Source organism: Amia ocellicauda, chromosome 2 (genome assembly GCF_036373705.1).
Source record: "Amia ocellicauda isolate fAmiCal2 chromosome 2, fAmiCal2.hap1, whole genome shotgun sequence".
Taxonomy (NCBI): domain Eukaryota; kingdom Metazoa; phylum Chordata; class Actinopteri; order Amiiformes; family Amiidae; genus Amia; species Amia ocellicauda.
In genome coordinates, this window is record NC_089851.1 from 13978917 (window position 1) to 13991862 (window position 12946).

At 35.5% G+C, this 12946-nt stretch overlaps 1 protein-coding gene across 3 annotated transcripts in view; it reads left to right on the top strand.

Annotated features, from left to right (window-relative positions):
- The window catches only part of impact (impact RWD domain protein), a 42348-nt gene that overhangs the window by 18268 nt on the left and 11134 nt on the right, over positions 1-12946 (top strand). For all 3 annotated transcript variants that reach the window (XM_066719564.1, XM_066719565.1, XM_066719566.1), the window contains 2 exons: positions 2108-2181; positions 4357-4447. In XM_066719564.1, the coding sequence (XP_066575661.1) occupies positions 2108-2181; positions 4357-4447 (165 nt within the window). The remainder of the gene's footprint in view (positions 1-2107; positions 2182-4356; positions 4448-12946) is intronic.

Here is a 12946-nt window from a genome sequence, read left to right on the forward strand (position 1 = left end):
TTTAGGTGGCTCGAAAACGATACATATACACTATGGGTAAAACAAGGTCCAAACGTCTGCGGACAGCATATTGCAAGGTCTGCAAGAAAGAGATTCAAGTTTTCGCTTTGGGTAGAGTCTGTCAAGTGATGCCAAAGGTAAACCACAGGGAATTTCTCATAATTTCTTGCCATGAACAGCCACTCTAGGCCTTTATTTTATGGTATGTTTGACATTTAGGTTTATTTTTTAACTATCAGACAGAAACTGTCTGACCCACACTTGACCCTTCTGCATGAACAGCAAGTCTGAGGGTTAATATTTGTTTCAACACTCTGCAGCCTAGTAATGACATTTCTGAACAGTGTAACATACTGCAAGTATAGCCTAACAGTGGAATAAAAACAATATGAATAGTGGAGTCACACTTTTGTTTACAGGTGTTTATGTAGCCCCACCAGTGAGCGCCACACTTAACGTTGTACGGCATTTACAGTTGGGGCTAGTGGTCATTCTATAAAGAATTGTAGGTTAGCCTACTCACGTGTTGTTCTAGTGTACAATTAGGTTATTCAATTAATATAGCTAATTGATATATAAATAACATAGTGTTTGTGTATTGCTGCCATGAAAGGAAAAAAGTTTGTAGTCGGGTATCGGTAATCTCATGATACAATATAATTGCAGAGGAAGAAAAGAAACCTAAGAATAGCATAATACTGGTACAAGTGGTTTAATTTTAGAAGATCTGCAGATTTTATTTCTACTTAGTCAAGTTTTAAGATTTATAAGTTGGTTGCTACAGTTGTGATTGTAAAAGTAGCTGTGCTAATCACAATGAGAATCTTTCTTTTATTTAGTATTTGTGTAGTTCTACTGTTTGATTGAACAGTGAAACAGATTTGGAAAGTGAATTAAATAGTCTTCCTACTTCTTCAGCATGAGTTCTCATTTCTATCTAGAGTGAGGTTTTTTTTAAGACTACAAACATTTAGTGTATAGTATTTCTACAAGCATATACATATGATATAATAATTGTGCTTATGCTTATTGAAATTAGACAAAATAAACATTGATTACAATAAAAGTACTAGAAAGGTAGATCGATAGAATAAGCTTTTTCAGACATGCACAGGAATAAACACACATGTAGAACAACCACAACAGAGAGAAAGAGACACCTTCGCAGGGGAGTAGTGTAAATTCAGCACTGGCACAACAAAAATAAACAAACATAAATACAAATAAAAAAAATCTAAAATTAGTTATTCGTTTAACCCCAGCAAATCAAAATAATTTGTCCATTACAAAGTATTTACAAAATATAATTTGGATTGGTGAGGAAGGAGTGACAGTTCTTGAAGCAATTTTTATTTGCCATTATGTGGACATGTTGATGGTTTTGTATTCGTATTCAATTATTAGAATGTGTAATTACTTACCAAATGTGCAGAGTCCAGTAGATACTAATGCAAGGTATTTACAGCTGAGGGAGATTCCATAACTTAAAGACCTTTTACTAGGCTAAGGTTATAGGAACTTATACATGGTTGTTTTGAAGAGAATTAACATGATTAATTTTTTACAGTAACAAGTGAGCATATTGAATATACATGGATTAACAGTAAAGAGCTAAAACTTTATGCACAATTTTATATTTGCACATTGATTGTACATGGACGTACACAAAAAAAAGTATTGTTGCACTTTTTTATGTTTGTGTGTTTAAAACAAGTCACTAGAGATTTAATTTAAACTGAATATACTGTGTACTGGTGTTCACTGATGTTGACGGATTGCGTGATTTATTTTAGTTAGGTAACATAATACATGGCAAGTCTACAGGAAGGCTCTCATGAAACATTTTTGGTGTTACAGCACAATAACATCTAATCTTGTCGCCCTGGATAAGGGCGTCTGCTAATTAATAAATAAATAAATAAATTAAAATAAAATAAATATCTGCTGTGGTGAAAGTGTGCATTTTAGATGTAAAGGTTTAGTTTACCAAAGCCACGAGGTGTGGGAAACGCTTTGACAATGCACCTTGAAAGTGCTTGAAAAGTGCTTGAATTTGACTTTTACTAGAAATTACATCTCTTTCCATGTGCACATTATTGTTTTTCAGGTAAAAATGGTCCTCAACAAACTATATGAAAATAAGAAGATTGCAAGTGCCACTCATAATATTTATGCTTACAGGTATGTAACAATACTATAATGTCCACACTCACCTTTGCTCTACTGTTGTCTGGGATTGTCATTTCTATAGCAATGCTGCAACCCAAATATCTCATTTGCATACCACAATTTAGGATTTTTATGTATAAGTTACTTTTTAAATGTACTTTTGAATTATGTTCAATTTCTGTAGTGGCTCACTCCTTCAATAAAGTAATTTGCTCACAGTAAAGGGGGAGAAACATTTTGTGATTTTGTCAAATGTTGTGTGTAAATCCCTGATTTTACTGTACACATTATTCTGGAATCTGAAGTACACATTTAAAATGAATAATGGAAATTTTTTTAGTGGCATGTGAAATATGTATTTTAATGGTAAATGGTTTGAAATATTATTAGATGCTAGTTTGCTACTCAAAGAAAACAAAATATAATTTCTGCATTACCTTGAATAACCTTCAGACTGGATAGTGTTTTGCCTCTTGTGGCCCTAATTTGAATTGTTTTGGGACTTCCTTCCAAGTAGTGTTTTTTCTTCTTCTTCAAAATAGCCCAATGACATGTACACAACTATTTTGTAGTGAAAGAGAAAAAATAAATAGTCCACAGATTTAAATGGAAGAAATACATAAAAAATCGAAGGCTTTCTAATTTCCTGGACATACCAGCATCTAAATTACTCAATCAAATGCCCAGCGTGAAAATATTTGTGTTAATTCAGGTTAACCTCAGTTTTGTTTTTACATTTTATTTGTTATCTGTGGTTTTACTTGATAAAAAATACACTGCTTTGTAAACGTGCTCATTAGGAAAACCTCAAGAAAAATGTCAGTATCACCTTTACAGGGTGAAACAATTGAATAAACAGATGGCCTTTGGCAGCCACATAGCATAATACATACACATATTTAATTGAAGACATTTCAACTTCTGCACCATTAACTGAACATATCATATTCATTGAACACTGTAAACTAGTACAGCTTACTGAGGAAAACATGCTTTCCCTACTCATAAAACTGGAAGGGATTGTGCTCAGAAGCAACATCAACCATAATGGAAAACAAGGATGTTTCCACCACTTGATTTCCCAAATGCAAACCTCTGAAAAAAGGATAAAGGCTGACTGAATGTTATGAAAAATGTCACAGCATTTGTACGTCTGTATTATGCTATTGGGTAACCAAAATGTGTTTCTGTAACTTCTCAGATGTTTTTAAATTGCTACATGAGTCACCAATATTCATAGATGAAAAAAGTAATTGCTTTTCCATCACACTGGAACATCTTATACACTATTTTTTATATATGTATGAACATATACAATAGAATAAAATAAATATAAAACAAAAAAAATGCAAAGTATGTGATGTCACATGACAAATATACTTTAGCTAATGATTCTTCATGTGGCTTTCTCTGTGTAAAAGCTTTCTTGGCCATTATTGAGTCTCTGTCATTCCCTAAACAAAAGGGTTTTCCCCAGCAACAGATAATAGGAAACAGTACTTTTGTTATTGTGTTTGATACTGAACTGGGGCTTTGTAGGTTATGCTATGAAAGAGCATTGAAATTACACAAACTGAATACTGTCATCTATCATGATTTGTTTTCATTCTGGAGTTCTCTTTTGACGACATCAAACAACCCCTTTTATAAGCTTGTTTTGTGCTGACAAAATAATCAGCTTTTGTGAAGCTATGAGATTTGTGTGACCTGTACTAAGCCTTAGATATTATGCTGTGGAAATGAACATACTTTGTCTTGAATATTAAAATATAATAATCCATACTGTAGGGATAACAATATAAAACCGCAATTTTTTTTATATTAACTTGGGTAATTGTGTTCAATTCATATGTTGTCATTATTATTTATTTACTTTCAATTGTGATGTATTTTAGATTGAGTACTTTAGGCGATTGATTTTAACTTGCTTTAAATACCACTTATGCATTGTTTTTGAAGATTGGTTTTGAAGGTCTGTAAATTAGTTTTTATGAAGATGATGAATTTTCATTTGTCTTTTGCCTTCTCTGTAAATACTCCACAGAATTTAAAAATCAGGCATGATTATGAAACCTTTCCTTACAATAATTAGACTCGATACCTGTATAGACGGATGAAGAGGTTAAACAGGAGGCCTCATTCATTCATCCTGAATGAATTCAAAACTGCGCTAAATTTCTGTTCCAGAATATACTGTGAGGACAAGCAGACGTTCCTACAAGATTGTGAAGACGATGGGGAGACGGCAGCAGGGGGACGACTGCTTCATCTATTACAGGTACAAACACTGACTGTGAGTCATTACCAGGTCCCCTCTTGGCCATTTACACATATTCTCTTACTTGAATTTCATACATTATTGGCCTGGCATGAAGCTTTTGAGGTCAGTGTGTACTGTAAACAGAAGACGTGTGAATGGAATGAGCTTCTACTCCATATTGCATGACAGAATGATAGGACACGTTCCTTCAATGGCAACCAATGATGTATTGACCTCTTTTTGTTGAATCCAGCAGGGATCAAGTAGTGTTGTCTGACAGCTTTATACCTTCTATGATCAAGATGTGTAAATAGGAAATACTCTATATGGAAATAATAGTCAAAAACACATTTTGGAGAGTGCTTTATACTCTACTGATTTATGTTCTGCATTATATCTGATGGTGTTGCTTCTGATTATTTTATGAACACAAGCTCCTATGGTGTACTCTGTTCACAATATGTCAGAGTGTTGCTGACTACCTAGCTTAAGTTAAATTGAGCTTGAAACAGATATTTAAACATGAGATCTTTCTGGATATGTTACATCATAATGCATAATGTTGATGCTTAATTAAAGGTGTTATTTAAAATCAACATAATTATTTCAATTTAGTAATCAGTATAAGACTTTATTTTTTTTTATGTAATAGTATTCTTGTTCTCATATTATAGCAGTGTCTCCCCTATCATTATACTGGAGGGGCAGCCCGCCACCCCCTTGGATGACACTACGGCAACCCCCCCCGGTTGACAATCCGATGGTCCCCCAGGTCATCAATTTATTAACTGACCACGAGGGCCGTCGCTAGACCCTATTTAGTGGGGCTTCAGCCCCCCTTTATCTTCTCTCAGCCCCCCTAAAAAAATGATTAGCAAAGAACTAAGAAAGTAACTCCAGGTCGGCCTTATTATATTATGAAATACTGTCACCTTCCCCCGCTAACACCATGGACAAAACACCATCAGTTGAGAAACGCCCCTGCTGACTACCATGCGTATGACATTTTGGGAAATTTTGGGAAACACTGTATATATGTTCCCTAACCTTAAATTTGAAATATCTGTTTCCCCTCCTATCTCACGTTTACTTGTTTGTTGTTGGTAATTAGAAGATTTTAAGTGTACATAAAACAATTCGAAAGGACTTTGGTTTTATAAATATCACTAAAACAATTATAATCATGTAAAAACAAACATAAAGCAGGGTTTCATCTTTCAGTAACCCTTTTAGTTTCTTGAAAAATAAATACATGCTGGATTATGTCAATTGTATTTTATTTATTTACCTCTTTAAAGCAATGCTTTACTCCCTCTGGCACTGAGGCCTTGATCTCACTAGCCTGGCGTCATTGCTAGCCCAGCAATACTCCCTAGTCCTGCTCTGGAGTGGAGGTGAGAAGGCAGGTCAGTGTATCTAACCATCTGAATATTGCCCTCCTGTGGTCCTGTTCACCAGTGTGCCAAGCACTGCAGCTGGGATGGGTCTGAACATCAAACCCACGTCTGACCATAGAGCTCTGAGACCTTGCTTTGTGGTGCCCAGGTCTTTCCTGCCCCCGTCCATCTGTTTCTCCTCTTTCTTTCAGTCCTGTTTTGTATTTCCATTTTAAACCATTTTGATATACATTTTAGACTAGCTTTTTCATATTTTATTTTATTACCTAATTATTAAAATCTTTCTATTTTTACTAACCAAACTGGATCAATTAAGTGTGTAGTAAAAAAACATAAATACACGATGTTTAATGTTACCAAAGGTATTTTATATTGCCTTTCAATGTAGTTTTGTTTTCTTTTGTTATTATCAGTGGTAGAATTAATTATTTTATTGTTATTAATTGTTTTAACCAAACTTATATCCACTAACACATCTGAAAACATTTCTTAAAACAATGGGAGCTGTTTTTTTTTATTATGTTTTTCTTAGCCTGCCATTCTTTTCGGTAAAAGCCTAGACAATGACTAAACAACAATTCTCCAGTCTGGTGTGATTGCATTTATTTGCAACCAGGTCAAACACAGTGTCACAGGATTTCTCTTGGGTTTGATTTTCATCACAACAGAACATAAACACAATAATACATAGAGCAGTTCACTTCTCAATGATTTTTAACTCTGCGCCTACTTCTTTTCAGTGACTAAGAGGCAGTTTCAACTGAACAGAAATCTTGAGAATGACTAGAATTGAAAAAGGATTGTTCAGTCTTAATTGGTATATGTCTAATCAATTGAATGAATAACCTATAGTGTTTAAGCCCTGTCATGCCATGAACAATAACAGTTAGGGCTCAGTCACCTTGAATGATAATTATTATGATTGCTATGATGAAACAAAAATTGTACCCAATTGTACTCAAGTGTACTTCAATTAATAAATGCACAGTGTAAGGCTAGCAAGGAGCATAGATCAATAATTCGGTATACGGGCTCATATTGCTTCTTCTCTCTATTCATGTCTTATAGTCACTGTGCTTTCAATGTAAATTAATGAGCATCTACAGCAGTGTCACTCAAACCTGCCCTCCAGTGCTGAAATGTCACTAGCCTGACGGTGTGAGTTGCAATATTGATGGTATATAGTGTATGAGTACACCTCCGCAGAATAGAAACGATGCAGCTTCATTAGTCATTAGGCAAGGTCTCCATACGCCTCTTGAAGCTTTATACATGCCACATTTCCTGTACTTTAACAAACAAACAAAAGTTGTCTTGTTTCCTTAAATTATGTGAAAGATTGATGTGGGTCAGAAAAGCTGTTTTGATCATTATAAATTTTGTAATGATATATTGCATTAGTTGACCTAATTGCATTTGTAGAAACTGGATAGGAAGGTGTATTCAATCCCTTTCTACTTGATATTCCTAGAAAATGTTTACATCCACCTTAGGAAAAGCACAAAAAAACACAGCAAGACAATTAATCACATGGACCTATGGCCAGTGACCTGAAACTTCAGATGAAACTCTTACAAATGCATGAAACCAAGGCAAGATGGAGATCAGAATGATGACAGCTGTTGCTGAAAAAACACATCCACTCAGTGACGGACTACAAGTCAGCACAAAAATGCATCAGTTGTTTGCTGCTTTGCTGTGTTGAAACCTAAAAAATATAATACAATGCAGAGCTCACTGGTCCTGCTACCATGAAATACCTATTAGATCTTTGCTGATAGCACTTCACAAACAGCAAGCACAATCTGTGTAACACAATGTGGGTGAGAACTCACAAACTAGCATTCTGTGAAGAAACATCTATTATACTCAAGCTGAAGTTATGAGGACGTGCCCTGCAACTGTTTACAGCTCACAATAAGCTGAGTTTGATTTCCATTTGAGAATTATCCACACACAATAAAGCACTAGAGGATATTGTTATTATTTTAGTGCTGCTATAATCACTGCAGAAACTTTAGACAGTCTTGCACACAACTCTAACTGCACACTGTTGATTTCTGTTGGTTCATTTTTTTTTTTATCTCTTGGTACATTCTTTTTCAACTTTCCCATCAAGTTAATCATAATATTTTAATGGGGGTTGGGGTATGATAAGACCCGTGGATTTTATTTTTTATCTGTTTTTTTTAATCTTGTGTCTGTGTATATAATAATTACATTTTTAATTAGAGTTTCTTGTCAGTCTCGTGATAACATACTGAAACTGCTCTCATAAGAGTGGTGAGTGATGATCTTCTGTCCGTGGGCAAGGGCTTGTATTCTCTTTGCTCTAATTATAGTGACTTTGACCCCATTAACCATGCTACCCTTTCTGACCACACATTGAGCAACATATCCTTAAAATAGGCCACAATATTTTGAAACTGTGGATGTAGATCTGCAGTTACAGTGGCATCCCACCAGGTTTTCTATCTAGGACAATTTTATTTTAATTATATGAACTGTTCTACATCAGCATCACCCAACTATATTGGACTTTAAATCTCTTCTTTGAAAGTGTGATAAACTCTTTCTGATCTAAAGCTACAGATGTCTAATATTTTCCTTTTATTAAATAAAGATTAAAATTCCAGGATCAAAAGAACAACAAGAGAAAACTGTTCTCTTTCAAACCAAAAACAGCCACCAAATATGGCAGTGGATATTGCATCAAGCATGTGGAAGGTCAATGGACGTCTCCCTGGAAAAATAAGTCCACCACCTGTTCTTCTTCCCTGCATCCCATAGAGACCATTCCCTCTTTTGTGTCTCAGTTTCTTAGGAGCTGGTTGTGTAGGTAGGTACATGGTACATTGTGTTGTTCCACCTACACTGTGGCAGTGTAATCTCTCTCTTCATTGTTCTCCTCACCGACTATGCCCATTATAATAAACTATAGAACTTTTCCTGAGTATTCCATTACAGCAAACTTCTAAATTGTAACTGATGGTGACTGAAGAGTCCAAATAATCGAGAGAGAGATGTATTTTCAATCAAAAGGAATTTATTACGAGCAGCCACACAGAAGAGGTGTTTGAGAGGCAATCTCGAGAATAAAGAAAAGAAAAGGTTTTAGAAAAGTTACAAAGTATAGGCACTTTCATGCAGACCAGACAGGAGAGAGAGATAACAGGCCCACATGTCTGCCCCTTGATGAGTAGAAATTCGGTTTCTGCCTGACAAGTGGTCAGGAAGACCCATGTATGGTTAAATCAGGGAAATGCAAGGCATACATAATGTTTAATATAAGGGGGGCTTGTAGGCTGTATCAAGCCAAAATCCCTGGAGAAACCTGGTTCTTATTAGACCTTGTTCTTCTAGGTATCTGTAGCACAGTACCGTGAGACTAAGACCATGAGATTGTGACTTTGTTTACACAGACACACAAGGAAAGAAATGTAGTTCTTCAGTGACTATGTGTCCCAGATTTACATTACACTTTGAAGTCAGTACTAAATATAGTGAATAATGTTCAGTGTTTTTCAAAATTTCAAGAAACAGTGCTTTGATTTGATGTGCACAAATTATATATATTCTGACACCTCCCCGGACCCCAGGGGAGGAGCTGATTGCTGTCCCCTCCATGACTGGCTCCGCCCTTTGTAAAACAGGAAGCAATTGGCTTCCTGGTGGTGGTGAAACAGGAGGAGAACCCAGGAGCTGAGTGTGTGAGAGAAAAGTGACAAAGAAGAAAATCTGATTTGAATCTTTCACAGCAGTGGGCCAGATCAAGAACACCCTCCAGGAGGTAGGCGTATCTGTGTCAAAGTCAACAATCAAGAGAAGACTTCACCAGAGTAAATACAGAGGGTTTACCAAAAGATGGAAACAGGAAACAGGAAGACCAGATTAGAGTTTGCCAAAATAACATCTAAAGAACCCTGTACAGTTCTGGAACAACATCCTCTAACAGATGAGACAAATATCAACTTGTACCAGAATGATGGGGAGAGAAGATTATGGAGAAGGGAAGGCACTGCTCATGATCCGAAGCATACCCCCTCATCTGTGAAGCATGTTATGGCATGGGCATGTATGGCTGCCAAGGGAACTGGTTCCCTTATATTTATTGATGATGTGACTGCTGACAAAAGCAGCAGGATGAATTCTGAAGGGCTATAAGGGTTTAGGGCTATATTATCTGCTCAGATTCAGCCAAATTCTTACAAAAGCATGAAATAAAGACAGCTGCAGTACAGGCCTGGCAGAGCATCACCAGGGAAGAAACCCAGCATCTGGTGATGTCTATGGGTTCCAGACTTCAGACAGTCATTGACTACAAATGATTTGCAACCAAGTATTGAAACTCACAATTTAATTCATGATTATGTTAGTTTGTCCAAATACTTTTGAGCCCCTAAAATTGGGGGGGACCACATATATAAATGGGTGTAATTCCTACACTGTTCACCCAATTTGGATGTAACTACCCTCAAATTAAAGATGAAAGTATACTCTTAAAGCACATCTTGATTGTTTCCTTTCAAATCCATTGTGGTGGCGTACAGAGCCAAAATGATCACAATTGTGTCTCTGTCCGAATATTTAAGGACCTAACTGTATATTTACAAGCAATATATTTTTGGAAATTTCCCCCAGTAATATGATCTGTGTCTTTTCTTAACCAATACAATATCCTCCCTAGTAACACTGCAAAACAAATAGAGTATACAATTAGAAATCATGGTGCAGAGACTATGAGATGCCTGATTACTCCCTGATTTATTCCTTACACAAAGATTTATTTTTTGTAAAATAATTACATAGTCTCTATGCTGTGTCAGGTGAAGCTGTGTACCATTGCAATTTAATTTTTACATGCAATTTATGTCAGTAGAAAATCACAGAAAGGTGATGGATTCAGAACTGGTTCAACAGACATAAGATGTGAAGGCATTCAAACTTCATGGTTCAGGCAGTTTAATGGCATTAATGGGATTGGTTAAAAGCCTTAAATTAGATTTGATTTTGGAACTCATTTTTCATGCATAGAGTACTAAGCACTTAATTGTTTGCTTGAAATTGGATTTCTTTACTAATGACATTATTGCTTCGGTATCAGAATAAAAGAGAAATAAAAAAGGACCAGCAGACACTTCACAGATGAAAGACACTTGTCATCTTCTCAGACCAGCGTTTACAGTATAATCCCGAGAGACTTCTCTTTTACCCAACAGGAGGGAGTTTGTACATGTGACAAGAATTGACAAACATTGTCATAAATAAGTATGCTGCTTACTGAAGCAATTATGTGGTCATTATGATGGAAATCCCTAAAGTAGGATAAATTCCTCTGCTGGCTCTTGAATATAATCCAACAAGGAGGAAGTGCTTTCTGTCTTTCATAAACCCATTGATACCAGACTAATTAATTTTCTGCTGCAGTTCTTTTGATAGCAGGCAATTTATTAGAGCTCATACTTATCTTTTGTAATCTGTTCTTAGTCTCTGTGTTTGCCTTGTTATATTAGTGTTTTTTTTTTTTTACTTTAATATGTATTTGAAAGGTACAGTACTGATGAGGACAGTAATCTGTTAATCTTTGGTTTAATAGAGTTGATGTCATTTAATCTTTATCACTACAGATATGAGTTGGGGTTATAAGATAAATTATTTCTGCTACAGAGCGCTAAGGTACTTAACAGTACCAGAAACAATGGCAGGCACTTGAAACAGGTACCCCATACTATTTAACTGGAATGCCAGCCCAATCTTTCATTTTTTACTCATTGATGAAAGATAGTGCATTCTGTCAATTGATCACTGTACACTGGATTTCCTTGGGGTTTGTATTCGTTTACTCATGAGTGACCAATTTTCTATAAATACTACAGTTTGTAAAGACCCAGCTTTCATTTCAACAGCAAACTACTCCACAAACAGAAACAGATACCACTTGTTAAATTCTCAACATTGTCTTAAGTAACAAGACTGCCTGAAGAAAAACTGCATAGGGAATGATTCAGATATTATTTTTTTCTAATAGTAGGTAAATAGATAGCTAGACTTGTCTGTAGCATACAAGCTTCAAAATAAAAAATGGTTCAGCAGAGCACATTGTTTAACACTAAATCCTCAAGCTGGATGGATGAATAATTTAATGCATGGGTTGAACAAGGAAAGAGAAGATTTAGATTAACATATTAATATAATGATAATTTATATTGTACGGTAATTGATTTGAGAGCAATGCATTTTATTAAGGTGAAACAATCCAAACAATGATTGTGTGATGTATAATATAATCCACTCCTTATTGAAAAGGAAAGCGGTGAGCAGTGATCTGTTGGAGGAAGGCAGTCATAAGGCACTGACAGGGCACCTTTCTTCTAATATACTTCTTTTACCCAGCAATAGCAGCAGTATATTTGGAGCTGAAAATTGGGTGAAAGAAAAGATTTGGGGCAGTGATTCCCTTCCATACACTATATGATTAATGTGCATTTTGATGAGTCCACTGTAGCAGTTGCCAGCTGATAGTGACATGAAAAAATAAACTGTGCTTAACGATGCTTACAGAGCTTTTTTTTTTTTTTTTTTTTTTTTTTTTTTTTTTTTACTAATTAATGAGACATTCATCTTCCAGCAGTGTGGATCACAGTTTGCATGCAGCCTCCTACTCAGCTTAATAAGCATAGATTTCACCCCATCATAAATGGCACCCTAAGGCCTCAAAAGTCATCTCCTTAGCTGCTCAAAGGGGATAATTTAATGTCTTTATATTTCTGTGTTATGTGCTTAATTAGCTATGTAGTGCAGTGGTAGTGACTCAGGCCTGAGCTCTATATTCAGCATCAAACCCTTATCCACATTTATGGTATTGCACCAGATCTCATAAAAACTGAAGTGTCTTAACTGTACACCATATCATACAAATAAACAACTTAATATCTGATTCAAATGAATAATGAGCAAATGACAGAAACCTTATATGGAAAACAGGGAATATGACTTCTTTCTCCACTATGGTATGTAAGATATTACTTTTAATGGAATATATACTTAATTTTGTGGATTTTTAAATCTTTAAATATATTAGGCAATGGGGCAGTCAAAAAAAGTGAGTCAAAAGTACAAA